The 16523-nt window shown below is 44.3% G+C and overlaps 1 protein-coding gene across 1 annotated transcript in view; it reads right to left on the bottom strand.

Annotated features, from left to right (window-relative positions):
* Positions 1-16523, bottom strand: part of ERI3 (ERI1 exoribonuclease family member 3) — a gene marked incomplete in the record, with an annotated part of 132208 nt that overhangs the window by 89935 nt on the left and 25750 nt on the right. The window contains 1 exon segment of the mRNA XM_072419275.1: positions 12930-12989. Coding sequence (XP_072275376.1) covers positions 12930-12989 — 60 coding nt within the window.

Here is a 16523-nt window from a genome sequence, read left to right as displayed (position 1 = left end):
GGAAAAAATGGGTTTACATTTATTTTCAAAGGACAATAACCTCCGGAAGGTGGGATGAGATTTTATTTACTGTAAATACATTTCTTCTTGTAGCTGCAGGTTAGTGTTACGTATGATGATTGTGGAACAATAATATGTTTTCTTATTCTGGTTATTCTGGAATCCACGTTGTAATTCTCTGTTACTGTGGGTGTCAGAGATTTTAGTCTGAGAATGGAGTGTGGGGGGGCTCCGGTAATCGGCGGCAGGAAATAACACTCGGTGATAAATGTCTCCTTATCGCTCCCCTTATGTGAGCCAGCGCTGATACTGTGATGGATGGGCCCCTATTGTGCACAATGCGCCTATACTGTCCTATCTGGGCTCACACTTAGCGGGGCATCATTAACACGGCATGGCATGAAGTGAAATACTGCCACGGCACCGGAGAAGGAAACACTAATTGTACAACAATGGCAGAGAGAAGACACAATGTTATCTGAATTGTAACACCTTTATCTGCTGAGTGACAAGCCGTGTGAATTACTGGCTCCCCGCTGTATTGTATCCACTGCTGCAAACACAAGCCACTAAATGTGTCACCAGGTGATAGCTTATCATTTAACCCTAATTACCCCGGGGGTCAGCACAGAAAAATAGGGGCTTTCAATTTCAACAGGTTTGGCGTGTCTTGGCGGATCTACGATGTGAGAAAAGGTGAGCGGGAGGCGGATGGAACAGAGAAGAAGATTTAATTGAATTCCATCTCTCAGGTGGTCCCAGACTATAAAAAATTAATGTTACCGTCCTGCAACTAATCAAAGCGGGTTAATGTCCATCTGCTACCTGGCAGCCGGGGGAGGGGGGGATAGGGGTAAAATAAGAGGGAGGGGGGGACACACAGCTAACAGATTTAGATAACAAATTTCAACATCAGTGACCCCCTGATCCCGGGGGAGGGGAAGAGTGCTACAAGGGGAATGATATACATATTTATTAGGGAGAATTCACCCAGCAATTCACAGATCAGCACCGGGAGAATAACACAAAGCAACTGTAAGCTCTTCAGGGCAGGGCCCTCTTCTCCTGTGACACTGTCTGTATCTGTCTGTCATTTGCAACCCATATTTAATGTACAGCGCTGTGTAATATGTTGGTGCTATATAAATATATTTATATATATATCCTGTTTATTAATAATAACAATACTTGAAATACAAAGGAACATTCTAAAACATGGCGCTGCTGCCGGACAGCCACAGATCCTTGACAACCCACCAGATCCTCCTTCTGCTCATCTGCACACTCTGAGAAACTTGGTTTTGTGTCGATGGGCTTCCCTTGGTGTCAGAACCGTTTCCTTCTTATATACAAGTCTATAAGAAATGTGAAAACAGCCTAAAGCAGGTGCAATAAAGGTCAAGGGGTCAACGGCAGGTCAAACACACCTGCCAACGACCTCTGAATGATCTGGGAAATATCTCAAATTTAGGTGAAAACAAACCATGTTTCACTCCTGACATAAAGCACGGCCAGACGGGCCTTATCTGTATTTTATTAATTTGGATGCCGCAATGATGGCTGCGCTGAGGAATGACAAGAGGCAACTTGTGAATGGCGTTGACACGCAGGCAACCGACAGCGGGCGTGAGAACAGGAAGAGTTGGGGGTCAGGGGTAGAGAAAAGTCGTCCAATGTAGACAGCGAGAGGTCCCCGGATCCGCCGCACTTTGCTCTCCAGACTTTGCACTTAGTAAATATGTTTTCCTCCCCTGTGCTCTTGTCATGTCACTGCGGATGGATACGCCGCCGTTCCCCAGAAAGTAAATAGAGACGGCAATAGGAAGAGTGGAATTGGAGAGGCGAACAGGCCGCACCTCTCGTCAGACCCGCTCCCATCTCTGCGCTAGTTAATTAGAATGGTGTCACTAAGTGACGGCAGAGCTGACAGACGCTCACCTCTGACACCGGGGGTCCTGGAGACAATCCACATCAAACTAGTGCAGTGTGACCCTTTTAACACAAAGAGTAAACTCCCCGAATATCCAGCTGAAGCTCATTAAGACTGTCTAGTGAGCGAGCATCCCATTAACCTCTTCATTCAGGGAAACAGCAGCCATTTCTCTCCTTCCTCGCTCAGCCTAATTAATACTCTGCATCGGAGAACCATATAACCGCCTGACCTCACACTGCCTTCCAGGCTTGGTAAAAAGCTCCCCCAGAAAGGGAGTGCGGGGCAACTTGTAAGGGGCGCAACACTTAACACCTGTCACCATCGGGTTCAACTAAAACATGAACCTCCAAATCTACCCCAGAACAGCTGAGAACTTTTATTTATCAAACACATTTATTGTATTTTCATCCCCGGCAGTAACATTATATGTTAGCGCTCAGCTGATCGTATTTCTGAAATGAGAAACCAGGAAAGAGAAATGTTATAAAAGTCCTCAAAGAACTAAAGAGCTCATCGCACATTGCAGGGTGGTGAAAAATCCCCGGGGGTCAGTGCAGCCGATATGGTAAAGTTCTGTGACCCCTCATCGCAGCCTTCCATGTATCTCTAATACTGCATTTAAATTCTCAAAATCTGCCCCTACCTGTCCCCAGAGACCACCAAACTCCTTGTACACGCTCTTATCATCTCTCGTCTGGACTACTGTAACCTCCTCCTCTCTGGTATTCCACTAACCCGACTCTCTCCTCTACAATCTATTATGAATGGTGCAGCCAAATGTATCCATCCTTCTCACCTACCTACCCACCTACCTACCCCATACACAGCCTTCTTACCTACCTACCCCCATACACAGCCTTCCCACCTACCTACCCCCTACACAGCCTTCCCATACACAGCCTCCCCACTTACCTACCCCATACACAGCCTTCCAACCTACCTACCCCATACACAGCCTCCCGACTTACCTACCCCATTCACAGCCTCCCGACTTACCTACCCCATTCACAGCCTTCACACCGCTTCTCTTCTGCTGCCTCTCTTTGTAGTTCCCTTAATTGGCTTCCATTTCACCACAGCTCTTGTCCCACCTACCTACCCGATACACAAATCCCTCCACGGTTCTTGTCCCACTTACCTTTCTTACCTGATAGAAAAAAAACCCTAGCCACTCTCTTCGCTCCTCCAATGACCTACTAATGACTTCCTCACTCATAACCTCATCACACACATGGCTCCAAGACTTTTCTAGAGCTGCCCCGACTCTGGAATGGTCTCCTCGTCCTTCTTGGTTTGCTCCTACTTTCTGCTCCTTTAAAAGATCTCTCAAAACCCAACGCTTCCCCCTCACCTACCCATCTTTTCCGACTCCTAAACCCTCACTACTTCCCACCATTCCTTATCCCCGTCCTATTGTGTGATACTTCCCCCACCTCGTAGATTGTAAGCTCTTCTGTCCTCTCCTCCTCCTGTGTCACTGTCTGTGTCTGCAACCACTATTTATTGTACAGCGCTGCATATTATGTTGGTGCTATATAAATACAGTTTAATAATAAGTCCTTGACTCATCAGCATCCAAATAACTTTATTTATAAATTATGGCTTTCAGTAGACTTTTTTCTTTCACTAGGTAACTTTTTGAAAGCATCACTTTGACAATACAATTCCTGATTTGAAGGCTTCGAACTGTGCAATTTGTTTATAAAATAAATGTATGCAATTGTTGAATTTAAAGTTTACAATAAATAAATTCTGTAATTTGAAATTAGATTTTTTATAATATTTGATTTTTAAAGTTTGATTTTAGAGAAAGTTAAGGATACCTTGAAATATAAACTGCAATATTACAAAATTAGAGGGAGGTACTTCCAAATGACAGAGCTCAAGTGTTTACAGAGAAACATTCTGTTACAAAAAGACAAAAATGTTCTTTCAGCCTTGTGGTCACAGTTTGGTGAAGACCCTTTTCTGTTCCCCAATGACTGTGCCCCGGGGTACAAAGCCCCCTCCATAAAGACATGGGGTCACCAGTATGGTGGGGAGGAACTCAAGTGTCCTGCACAAAGCCCTGACCTCATCCCTACTTAACTCCTTTGGAGTGAATTGGAATGGTGAGCCAGGTCTTCTCATCCAACATCAGTACCTGACCTCACCTATAGGGGGCAAATCCCCACCATCAGTACCTGACCTCGCCTATAGGGGGCAAATCCCCACCCATCAGTACCTGACCTAACCAATAGGGGGCAAATCCCCGCCATCAGTAGCTGACTTCACCAATAGGGGGGAAATACCGCCATCAGTACCTGACTTCACCAATAGGGGGGAAATCCCGCCATCAGTACCCAACCTCACCAAAGGGGCAAATCCCCACCATCAGTACCTGACCTCACTAATAGGGGCATATCCCTACCATCAGTACTTGACCTCACCAATAGGGGGCAAATCCCCACCATCAGTACCTGACCTCACATTATATATTCATGGGACTGCAGTGATTTTCATCTTGGGAACATTGGGGTCCCTACTTAGAGAATAATCAGATGAATGATGAATGGGTGAATGGTGACACAATAGGTGGTTCTTTTCTCGGCTGGCTGTCACATTTGCTGTATATTGGAATGATGTTTCTATATTTATCCCAATATGATGATTACTTTATCCCAGCTCCATACACGGCGTACATGTGTTTACCATCCCCCGGTGACAGGCCGCTATCAAACAAATAATTAGCACAACGCATGCATAATAAGGAAAAGCTTATTACAGAGAGGGGTGACAGGAGCGGGGGATGTGGTGACAGGTGGGCCCTGCGCTCTCCACATTTATTTATTTTACCTTGTCACCCTACAACAAGTCTATAAGAAGCTCGAAATATCAGCGGGCTGAAGAGGAAACATGACAGCGGGAAGTTGGATGAGGAGAGCTGGATCTCAATCAGCTGTCACTTCACAATAATGAATCTCGGCTGTCTCTGCTAAGTGACAGAGATGATTGTCCTGTACATACCCAGCATGGTACAACACTACAGCCACAGTGTCTGCCTTGGGCTGTGTACTCACAAGCGTTTAGCGTGTGGCTATACCGCCCAGCAAGGACTCGTCAATCCCCCTCCTTCATAAAGAAGAGTAGCACTTCACATGCATAGTGATTTTAGGGGAATCACTGCTATACGCATCTGACAAATGCTGAAATATCATTTCTGCAGCAAAGTAACATTACAACCAACTAGCACACACACGATGGAACAATCAGCTAAATAATGAAATGATATGCAAATCCTGACTTTGCTCTAAAAGTCGCTGCCTGCCCCTGACACCCTGATCCTTTAATACCATAGGTGGCATAATTGGCCGATTGGGAGGCCTGGGGTGGTTAGAACCTTTGTCTATACATTTATTTTATCATTATATCGGCTTGAACTGCCAAGAAGCGGCACAGAACCAGAATCCTGGCCCAGGACACAATCTGAATGAAGCATCTGCAGGCCAATCACATATCGGCCCATCGTCAGGAGAACTGGAAGGTGATTTATTGTGCCAAGAGCGGAACAAGAAATAAAGGTGCAATTACAGGTTCAAATTTTGAGGTGATTTGCGAAAGGCGTCACCACGTTGTGTTTATTTGATTGCAGCCAATTTGTGTCTGCAAAGTGCTCATCCTGCACAGAAATATTAGTAAGAAAGGTGTGATCTCACACCGCTAAAAATGTCTTAGAGAGCGGCTTGGTATAATATATTAAATAAGAGGAGAGAAAAGCAGGGGATTTCAAGTGTTTTATATGTGGATATACAAATTATATATAAAAGAAAACAAACATGCAGAAAAGAATAGAAAAAAAAATAGAATGAATCATGTTTCCTTTTTTACAAGTTTTTTGTTTTGTTAGTACTTTTACTGGTTTCCCACAAATCCCCTGAGGAAGCCTAAACCGGCGAAACGCGTCGGGTCCCGGGATCCAGTTTTGCCAGTAGATCTCTATACTTTATTTTGAAATAGGCAGCTGTAAACTGAATAGCACTGTACCTATTACCCTCTAAAATATTGAGGGTAACACATATGGCGCCCTTGTCTACTAAGAGTTTATATGTTTTTTATTAATATTTATATATCCACATAAAGATTTGAGCCGAAATATTCCATGCGTTTCTCTCCTCTTTTTTACAGAACTCAGTAAATTAAGGTTGGGGTCATGAAGGCAATTTGGTGTCATTTCATCAGAACCTTGGTCTAAATCAGTTTGAGCTACATGAAAAATAATAAAAGTGTGTCAGATTAGAGAAGACGGGCCGAATGGATACCTAAGGTAGGTGTACGGAGGACGACGTACAATGTGGGTTCAGGTATGTGGTAATGAGATCTATGGGATGGGTGGGGGTAATAGGTGTCTGGGTAACATGGTGTCCTCATTGTTTTTGTGCGTTGCATGCTCTGCTAGCAGCAGGAAATGAATGTCACTGCTTTAATCTTCCCTGTAAAGTATTCTGAACATGGCCACACAAGGAAATGTTTTAGGGATGAGGATTACAGAATCAGATTTGTTGTATTTCACCGGATCCCAAAACCTCTGAGATCTTCTGACATTTTATCTGTAAAAACCAAAGCAGACTTGTTGACATTTTGAGAGGCACCCTGGCATATCTGCTGCTGTCATCCATGCTTTCCAAGGTTTATTATGTTGGGTGTTCACCGACCGCCATCCGATTTGCTGTAAGGATCAGTTATTGGAACTTTGGATGATTTCTTGTCACTCAATTCCCCTGATCTCTGATCAGTGTTCTCCCCAGACCCTTTTAGCTGGGCGCACCACCTGGCACTTTTCGGCAACCACCCGGCTGAAAGTGTATCCTCTGCGGCCTTGGAGAGCTTTAATAAATCAGGGCCATTGGCTCACAAAACTGCAGCTCTCTTGATGGTTTTTGTATGTTGCACCATCCGCTGTAATCCTTGCAGAAAATCTTAGCCGGTCCAGAATTTGCAGAGCTGTCGCCACCACCATTCCAACTCTTTGTTGTAATGTTTCGTCAAACAAGGCCGAGGCCGTGCCTACATTCTTTATGTATTGGATCTTTGCATTAATGAAGTGTGTTGCTGTAATAAAGGGGCCACGCAGTCACTGACTATGAACCAGCGAGATTACTGAGTCGATAATTCCTACTGGATTTACAGACTAAAGATTGGCTCGGCCACAAGATGGCTCTATGCCTTGAGACCGGATGACAGGTCCACTTTTATAATTATGTTCCAACCTGAAAACACTGGCGAGTTTAGTTCCTTATAATCCACACTGCCAGCCACCTGGAAGCGGCCTCAGGGTAGCTAGAGATCTGACGCTTGTCGGACACAGAATCCCATGGCTTGGTCGGCAGCCTCTTGTTAGGAGGAGTGATCAATACCTTCGGCGTGTCTTAGAAGTGACAGTACAGCGTAGACAGGTATGGCGCAGTGCGAATACACCTGACATGGGCAGGAACGCCTGGCCGCTTCTATCTCCCTCCATCCTGCTCTAATGCACCGTGACATGCTTGTGAAGACTCTGAGCTGTTTGCCATCACTGGGGTTTGTTAGTAATTATTTTCCTGATGTCACACTGCTGTCATTCTGCTGGAGAGACAGAGCCTGCCCGAGGCAGCCTGCAAGAGAGAATGAGGCAAGAAAAGAGACAGTCTCTGCTTTACACAGTTTGCTGCACCCACCTCTTCAATCTTCTCCGCTTCGTGCTTTCAACTAGTCTGATCCGTCTCCTCTGTCTCTGTGTATTTACTCCACAAACCCCGAACACTTCTCCAACTTCCACCAACTACATCAGCCTCATACTAAATGAAGAGCGTGTCTGCTCCCTATCCCAAATCCACAAAGGATCCCTGTGTACCTTTCATTTGTTTCTGGCCTGCAGCAAGAAGCTAGAGACTGTTCACAACACTGACTGCTACAGACACAACAAACTCCACACTCCTCGCTCAAAGTTTCTTCCCACCGCTCAAAGCTTAAACTTTATTCCCAATTCACTCACACAAATCACAAATACAGAGCTGGGTATAGCCGAGCCGAGTATAGCCGAGCCGAGCCAAGCCAAATATAGCCGAGCCGAGCCAAATATAGCCGAGCTGAGTGTAGCCGCGCCGAGTGTAGCCGCGCCGAGTGTAGCCGAGCCAAGCCAAATATAGCCGAGCTGAGTGTAGCCGCGCCGAGTGTAGCCGAGCCGAGCCAAGCCGAGCCGAGCCAAATATAGCCCAGCTGAGTGTAGCCGAGCCGAGTGTAGCCGAGCCGAGTGTAGCCGCGCAGAATATAGGAACGTCTACCGGCACAGACATGGGAAAGAGACCAACGTAAATATGGATCTGTAATTGGGGGTCAGTTTCATTAATATGGGCAAAAACTAGGGGGGGGGGGAATGAAGGCAACTGGTGCAAGGATAAAACGTGAGGATACCATACATGGGGGGACATTAGAGTGTCAGCTCCTCTGTACAGAGACTGATGGGACTGGCTCAGTGATCTCTGTACAGCACTGCAATATATGTCAGAGCTATATAAATTGTATAAGCGGATTATTATCAATAAATTTAAATATTTCAGACGCAGAGGAGGTCAGAATATGGGAATATGAGATGGGGACACACATACACAATCGGACCATCTTATTGCAGGGTGAATGTGTGAGTACGGTGATGAAGATGAATGTTGCTCTGTCAGCAGGAGAAGTATTATATGTGGGAAATAAAAGGGAAGGAATAATGAAGCTTCCTGTGCAGATTATATGGGGGATTTGGTTGTAAACACTTCACACAGACTCCGCTTTATAACTGCATTAAAACCAACAACAGCAGCACTTCAGTTTAATGCTCGCTTATAATGTCAGGAAATGTGCACAACAAGCAGAGTCAGTAAAGGGAATCAGACGGCAGAACCTGTGGCATTACAAGTCTGGGTACTGCCAGGGGCATGATGGGAAATTTATGTGGTGACACCGTGACTTAGATTAATAACGGCTGCAGCAATTGTAGCAGAATTGGATAATTTGCTGAAGTTTAACATCCAAGCGTCCTTCTAGCCAAACAATTTTATGAAAAGGCAGGGATGGGATGTTACACGAACATTTATCAATATCACCTTATAAATCCTTTATTGGAAGCTGATAATCCTGTGCAGAAATCTCCGAGCTCCCTCCAGTGCTGATCGCATGTCCTGATCTTGGAGCGTTGGTCACATGACCTGAGCTGAAGGATCTTAGTGGACTGGTGAACTGGCAAAGCCGGCCAATCAGCATCCCTGCATAAATGGTGATCTCTCCTCCAAGACAGATCATGTGATCAGCAGTGGATGGCGCCATGGCTGTAACATTGCTCATTTCTGCACTGAAAGAGAATTTTTTGCCACCTGTAATAGCATTTATTTTGGGGAGCCAGCTGTGATAAATCCCTAATAAAGCAAACTGACTGATATCCTATTGCTAGTTTCACATATTGTGTGATTTATTGATGCAGGACTAGGCACACATGCCAACAACACAAAGCAGAGATGCCAATCCTCCATGCTCGGTTTGCATTCTCTGTGTAATGTGTATTCTAAGGGAGCACAGAGTGCCCATCCTATTCCACCGCACGGTATTACCCGTTACACCCCGAGATGCCAGGCCATGTAAAGCCCATGACGGAGAGACGTCAAACCCACTAACATATTACATGCACAATACATTCAGGGCAGCGGTGTGGCAATAAAACATTGTGTGTTACAATGAACAGCTGACAGAAATAGAATCAACCTATGTACACCTACACAGGGCCCAGGCAACATCTTCATTTCAGGCTAAATAATCAATGCAGATCTGGTCGCCAACCAGTGGGCCGCAGAATCATATGGACTCTGCAAAGACATTTTCATCTGTTATGGGAATTAGTACAGGTCTCGGCTTGAAATTAAAATGACTCCGTCTTTGCAGTAACTTCATTGGAGCCAAAAATTCATAAACTTATTTCAAACAAGCAGAAAAAATATCACACTAAAAATGTGTAACACTTAAATAAACTTCAATTATTTTGTAATAATTTAACGTTAATCATTGTGTTACCATTAAAGAAGCTTTAAAGATTATATAACATCTGCATTTATAATTTTGTTATATTTAAGAGCTGCATTTCATCTGAATCTTTTTAATAAATTCATATTAATGGTCTGCGGGATTTAAAATGAAGAATTTATCGGTCCGTGAGGTCTGAAAGGTTGGCGACTGCTGACCTAGAATGTCACTATATCATAGATAGATTTCTACCAGGAAGGAACACCGCCATTGTTTTGCCATTTCTTAGATTATCATTTCTGACTAATTGATGACTGAAGAATGTTTATGTGTTTTGGTTCTGACAAATGAAAAACGATGGCGGGAAAAGTCAGGAAACAAATTCACTTAATGATCTGAATGCCCCTTCCTAGATGAAGCTGTGAATTGTCTGATGTCCCAATCGCTCTGCAAACATTTATCCCCCAAAATTGTCCTTAGACTGTGGTAATGACATATGACTATGGGGGGGGACATTAGATTGTGAGCTCTTTTCAGGGAAAGCTAGTCACATGACTATGGACTTTGTACAGAGCTGTGGGTAATATGACGACGCTATATAAATACTGTGTAATAATAAAGAGAGGGGGCACAGCGGGGTGCTTCTGGCTGATTCTCCCCCATCTCCATAGAGCAGAAGGGCAGTGTGTGTACAGCGCTCATTCGTTCATCTTTCAGTCTTTTTGTCGCTGAAAATATTCATGAACGATCAATAATTGATCGTTAGGGAGTCTTGATCGACTAGTTGATCGGAATTCCCAAAACTCTGCACACGTGTGTATGATATTTCCTATTTTTCTTGAATAGAAACGTATTAGAATTCTCTATGATCTGATCGTTATTACACAACTAATATTCTTCCAATATTTACCATCATGTCTGATCTGTCTCTGTATCAGGAACAGAATCTCCTGTGATTGGTCAGTTGCTGATCATTTCATTGATTTGGGGATCTGGAAGTAATTCGGGTGTCCTAGTTGTAGAAGAAAGTAAACTTCTGTGTCCCGAGCTATGATTGAGGTTTTAGTAACTTAGCATGTCGATGGCTCCTCGGTGAAATCCTCAGAAATCCGGGGAAGTTGTCAGCATCACGTATAGCAGACTCGGATACATTCTCTTCTTATTCATCCCTAAACCTTGTTTAATCACACCGTAACTTTCCATCTCTCTCTAGAGGACGCCATAAAAAATTCCCAATCTGCTGTCTGCCCCTCGTTACTTTTTTATTTTCTTATTAAGCACTAAATTTGAAAATTGATGTCAAAATAAAACTAAGCAGCACCAACACATTCCAGATATGAATTTACAGCCGTTTGTCAGCCGGCCCTTCCATGGCGTGATAAAAATAACTGATGTCAAAATAAAACTAAGCAGCACCAACACATTCCAGATATGAATTTACAGCCGTTTGTCAGCCGGCCCTTCCATGGCGTGATAAAAATAACAGCGCCAAGCCTCGCGTTTCCTGGCTTCCCACCTAAACCATGATAAATGTCTGCGAGAGCGCCATTAAACATGAAAGAGTGGGGGGCAACCTGCGAGGTGCAGCTATCTGTCCGCTGCCCCCATGGATAATATCACACCTAAGCCGCCACTCCGGGGGATAAAATGGAGTTTAGAGAGGAGGGTGAGGACAATGGAGGGAGACAGCCGACAACTGCTAGGGGTAAATGAAAGATTTATTCTCTGCGCCTAAATACTAATGTGAGCGTCAACAAAGCCGACTACAGATATGTACAATGTCAGAAAAACTAATAAATCCTAGCACAGCATACAGTCCTACTATACACGGAGCGTCAGCTCCTCTGTACAGAGACTGATGGGACTGGAACGGACCTTAGCACTGAACAGCACAATGTAATGTTCCACAATCTATTCTATGCAATGCTATAGTGGCCCTTACACTATGTACACCCATCAGATGATTCCCGCTCGTCCTAAGCCCGAATCTGACGTGTACAGAGGTCACCCCACATTGTTCATATAAATCTGTCCTGATGGATACATGAACAAAAGACGAAGGTCGAACGCATTAGGGTTCAATGGAAGCACGGTGGCTCAGTGGTTAGCACTCCGGCCTTTGCAGCGCTGGGTCCCAGGCTGTAATCTGGGTCAGGACATTATCTGCATGGAGTTTGCAGGTTCTCCCCGTGTTTGTTTGGGTTCCCTCCAGGTACTCCGGTTTCCTCCCAAATTTCAAAAACATGCAGTTAGGTTAACTGGCTTCCCCCAAAATTGTCCTTAGACTGTGGTAATGACATATGACTATGGGGGGGGACATTAGATTGTGAGCTCTTTTCAGGGAAAGCTAGTCACATGACGACGACTGTGCTGGGGACCGCGACGACTGTGCTGGGGACCGCGACGACTGTGCTGGGGACTCCATGGACTGTGCTGGGGACCACGACGTCTGTGCTGGGGACCCCGACGACTGTGCTGGGGACCCCGACGACTGTGCTGGGGACCCCGACAACTGTGCTGGGGACCCTGATGACTGTGCTGGGGACTGCGACGACTGTGCTGGGGACTGCGACGACTGTGCTGGGGACCGCAACGACTGTGCTGGGGACTCGGAAGCCTGTACTGGGGACTCCATCATCCTCTCTCCAGTAACTGACTAACCCTAAACCAGGAATAAGCTGAAACTTAGGGCAGCTGATATTTTATTTCACCAATATATATAAACAGACCACAAATGTCCGATCAGTGAGAGTCATTCTGTAATCTTGAGATCAGAATTTCCGGCTCCGCCAGTTTTTGCTATTAGAAGTCAGGCTGAGAGGTCTCACTCCTCCTGCTTTATTATCACAACAATGACACGGCAGCTACAAACACTTTCATATCGGTTAGAATTATTCACAACACATCTTGGTGTATAGATGAAAAATAATACAAGAGAACAATACCAGCATGCAATATGGCTGACCCCGGCAACACTCACCTCCAGAACCTGGCTGAGAGTTGGTTGTCCATCCACCATCTCCTGGATGATTCCTGTCAGCTGTAAAACAAAAGGAAATTAGCAAAAAATCCAAAGACACAGAACCGTCACATCTCAGGAGGATTCAGAAACAGCAAAATCTGCAAAACGTGTAAAGAATAAAAGGAGAATGGCACCACCTATGAATAAAGTTCAGGGTTCTCCCCAGACTCACATCAGTAAATCCCATTAGACATCTCCTAACCTCCAAAATACGCTCCACAGAAGTATCACTACTGATTACTGATACTGATAAACGCACAAAATCCCCGATGAAGGGGGCATCTCCTGACCCCGAAACGCGTTGGGTACATATGGAACATGCTGCATCATGTCAGTGGAATATCCATATGTTGGACTCCTAATTGGGGTGTGCAGCTACTTTCATACATCTGCTGATCCAAAGTGTTATAGAAGAACCCCGAGTGAGCACAAGATGCCTGCCCAGTGCTTAAAGTGACCCTGTCATTGCACCTTCTGTGTCCATAATCTAGCTGAGGTTACTTTAATGTCGAACCCCAGGCAGATATCAGACACAAATTCTGCATTTATTATTACATCAACAAATGTATTTATTCTTTCTATTTATTCAATTTCTTTATTCTATTTTTATTGTTTGTGTTTCGGTATCAGCCTCTTGTACTCCCTTTTCATTATTTAGACTTGGAGAGGAAGAAGCAGCACAAGGAGCCAATTAGTTTTGCAGCACCTGCTATCAGGAAGCATGCTAATAGTAGGAGACAAAGTGGACAGATATGACCTGATCACTTTGCTGCTTCTCCTTTCAGTCTCCAGTCACAGACTGGGACAAGACCTGTAAATGTTACTGAACTACAGCTGTGTGGCAGAGCAGTGTACATTTTAAGGCTGGTTAGACAGATAAACAAATCCTATAGCAGATGAAATACCTTCATTACGTGAAGTGAAAACCATTCTGGGTCCCATGGCCATCATCTCGTAGGACAAGGCACCATTGCTATGCTTGAGGACAAAGCTGCTATTATTTTGGTTCTGGATGTTTTTTATTTCCATATTCTTCAGAACAGAAGGGGACCTATGGGGCGTCTGATCACTGCAAAGGGAAAAGTACTACCTGCGTTCTGATTGGCTGCTCCTCTGTTCCTGCCCACAGTCTTCCCGGTAGATAAATCTCCCCCATCTCGGCCATGCACAGGGAGTTCATCCTCCAGCAGCGCCGTCCCCTTTCCCCACCTCGGAGTTCGTTTATTAACTCACAATGCAGCTTTAATTAATTGGAATGAATTCCACAACTCAGACTTAAGGGCAAACTTATTTTCTGCTAATGACTAACGAGGAATGGTAATAAATACCTTTCAGGGAGAAATGTTAATTAAAACAAGAGAGGACGCTCCAGGATTTTCTTTTGCAGTTCATTAAGTCATTAAATGTGAAACATAAAGGAAAGCAGGTTTGCCGTTATAAAATTAGCGTAAATTTGGGGTCGGAAGGCCGAACGCTAAACATGGACACCCAAAAGTCTGCAATGTGTCCAATATCTGGGCGGTCAGCGGCAGGGCGAGGGGCGCTTGTATCAGACGAAGGTTTATCGTGTCATTTTATGGACATATCTCACATCTAAATTTTTATGGTTAAACATCTGCACAGCCGCTGCTTCGCCGATATTTGAAGCGGCAGAACGATGGTTTGTAAACGGTTTGCTACCGAAACACGCTGAGCCCATAAAACGATATTATATATCTGCTTCTATAAACTATCAACACAATCATAAATCAATGCATAAAGTTTAATCACCACTGGAACGGAAAATGTTTCATAAAAAGTTATTTTGGTAAAAAGAAATTTTCATTACATGCAGAGGTGTCGCGAAGGTTGAGGATTCCCAACAACCTAAAACATCTGAAGATGGAGATCAATCGATGGTTTAATTAGCAGATTCATACAAAATACATAGGTGGGGTATTGATGTGGGATTATTTATGTAAGGGTTTATTACCATCAATCTTATATAAAGGTAAACTCTTCAGCAAGTGTTCCTCCTGATGAAGCAAACAAAGCGAAACGCGTTGCGAGACAATGAATGAAGGCTTATTACAAATCTTGATGGATTTATAATTGGGACACATGTACATGATATTGTTTAATAAATAAATGTGTAATAAAAACCAATCTGAATTGGTTCCATTAAACTCCCACACTTGTTGTTAGTGAATATGTTGACTGCTAGGGATGTGGACCCATTACCAAATGTTTAAATCCTTCTGTACATGTTAAAGCCTAACTCCAGCCGAATCCCATACAGTCCTGATGGTCACCTCATAATGTAATCATGTTTAACATGTCTGCCCACAATTTCTAAAATTTAAGGTGCCCATAGACAATAACACAATCTGAACATTATCATCTAATGGTGATATTTAGGGGCCCCAGAAGACACTACCGGAGGGGGTTTGTTGGTTGCAAAGTGACTGGACACCTTAGATCAGAGTTTCTCACCCAGGGTTCCTCCAGAGGGCGCTAGAGGTTCCTGGGGCAATGACCAGTCTGCACCCCTCAGGTCAATATAAGTGACCCCGATGATGTTTTTGGCTATGTGTAAGGGTGACATTCTTCCCACTGTCCAGCAATGTAAGAGGAATTCTTCCCAATGACCTCTACACTAATATACTGTGAGCTGTGGATATAGGACTTATAGAAGGGGGGCCCTGAAGTTATTTCCTAGGTTCCCCCATAGTAAAAGGGTCGAGAATCACAGACTTATATAGTAGCTTCCGGCCAATGATTTGTGCCAAAAAGCCAACAATGGAGGAGAATGCAGCTCACTTCCCCAACCTTTTCCCATTGGGAACCATATTTTGTAAAGCCGTGCTATGCCTGAGGACGGTCAGATCTCACCGACACATGCAGCCGCTCATCGGTGTGTGTATGGCCAACTGCAAGGAGTCTTTGTAGGGGTCCGGTAATTACACGGTTCTAAATATATTGTGATTTGGTTATATTCTATTCCTCTATATAAAACTATTTATAAAAAAAATAAAGTAGAAGTCATGTCAACCAACCCCTATATACTAAGCCATGGCAGCGCATGGACAACGATACAAAGACGTTCCTTCCCAGTGAATGACTGCTGGTCCATCATAGATGAATGGCGCCATGACACAGCTCCTCCATTAGTGCAATGTAATGGTAATATAAGGAACTGTAACTGTAATGCAAACTTGATATAAATCCATGCTATGAGCAGAGGGTGTGGGGTGTAATTGGCACTGTGAGGATCCTGCAGACTCTGAATTGAGCACTGAAGGTGCTGGAAGCTCCCGTTTTGTAGGTAGTAGAGCAGCACTGGAATACACAAGGTTACAGACTCACCGTTACAGTGAGCAGTGCGGACTTAATGCAGAAGGTGAGAGGAAGATGACAGTGAAGTGTGAATGTTGCTGCTCAGCTCAATTCATGACCCAAGAAATGGATGCTGAGCGCCGTAATTGGCTTTAACCTTTCCAGTTCAGGAGAAGAAAAGTGTGAAGGTTTGTAGAATCTTTAAAGAGGAACACCGAACATGAAATGCTCCCGCTG

The sequence above is a fragment of the Pyxicephalus adspersus genome, chromosome 8, assembly GCF_032062135.1.
Source record: "Pyxicephalus adspersus chromosome 8, UCB_Pads_2.0, whole genome shotgun sequence".
Lineage (NCBI taxonomy): Eukaryota > Metazoa > Chordata > Amphibia > Anura > Pyxicephalidae > Pyxicephalus > Pyxicephalus adspersus.
The sequence above is the reverse complement of the archived record's forward strand: the minus strand, read 5'-3'. Positions and strand labels throughout refer to the sequence as shown.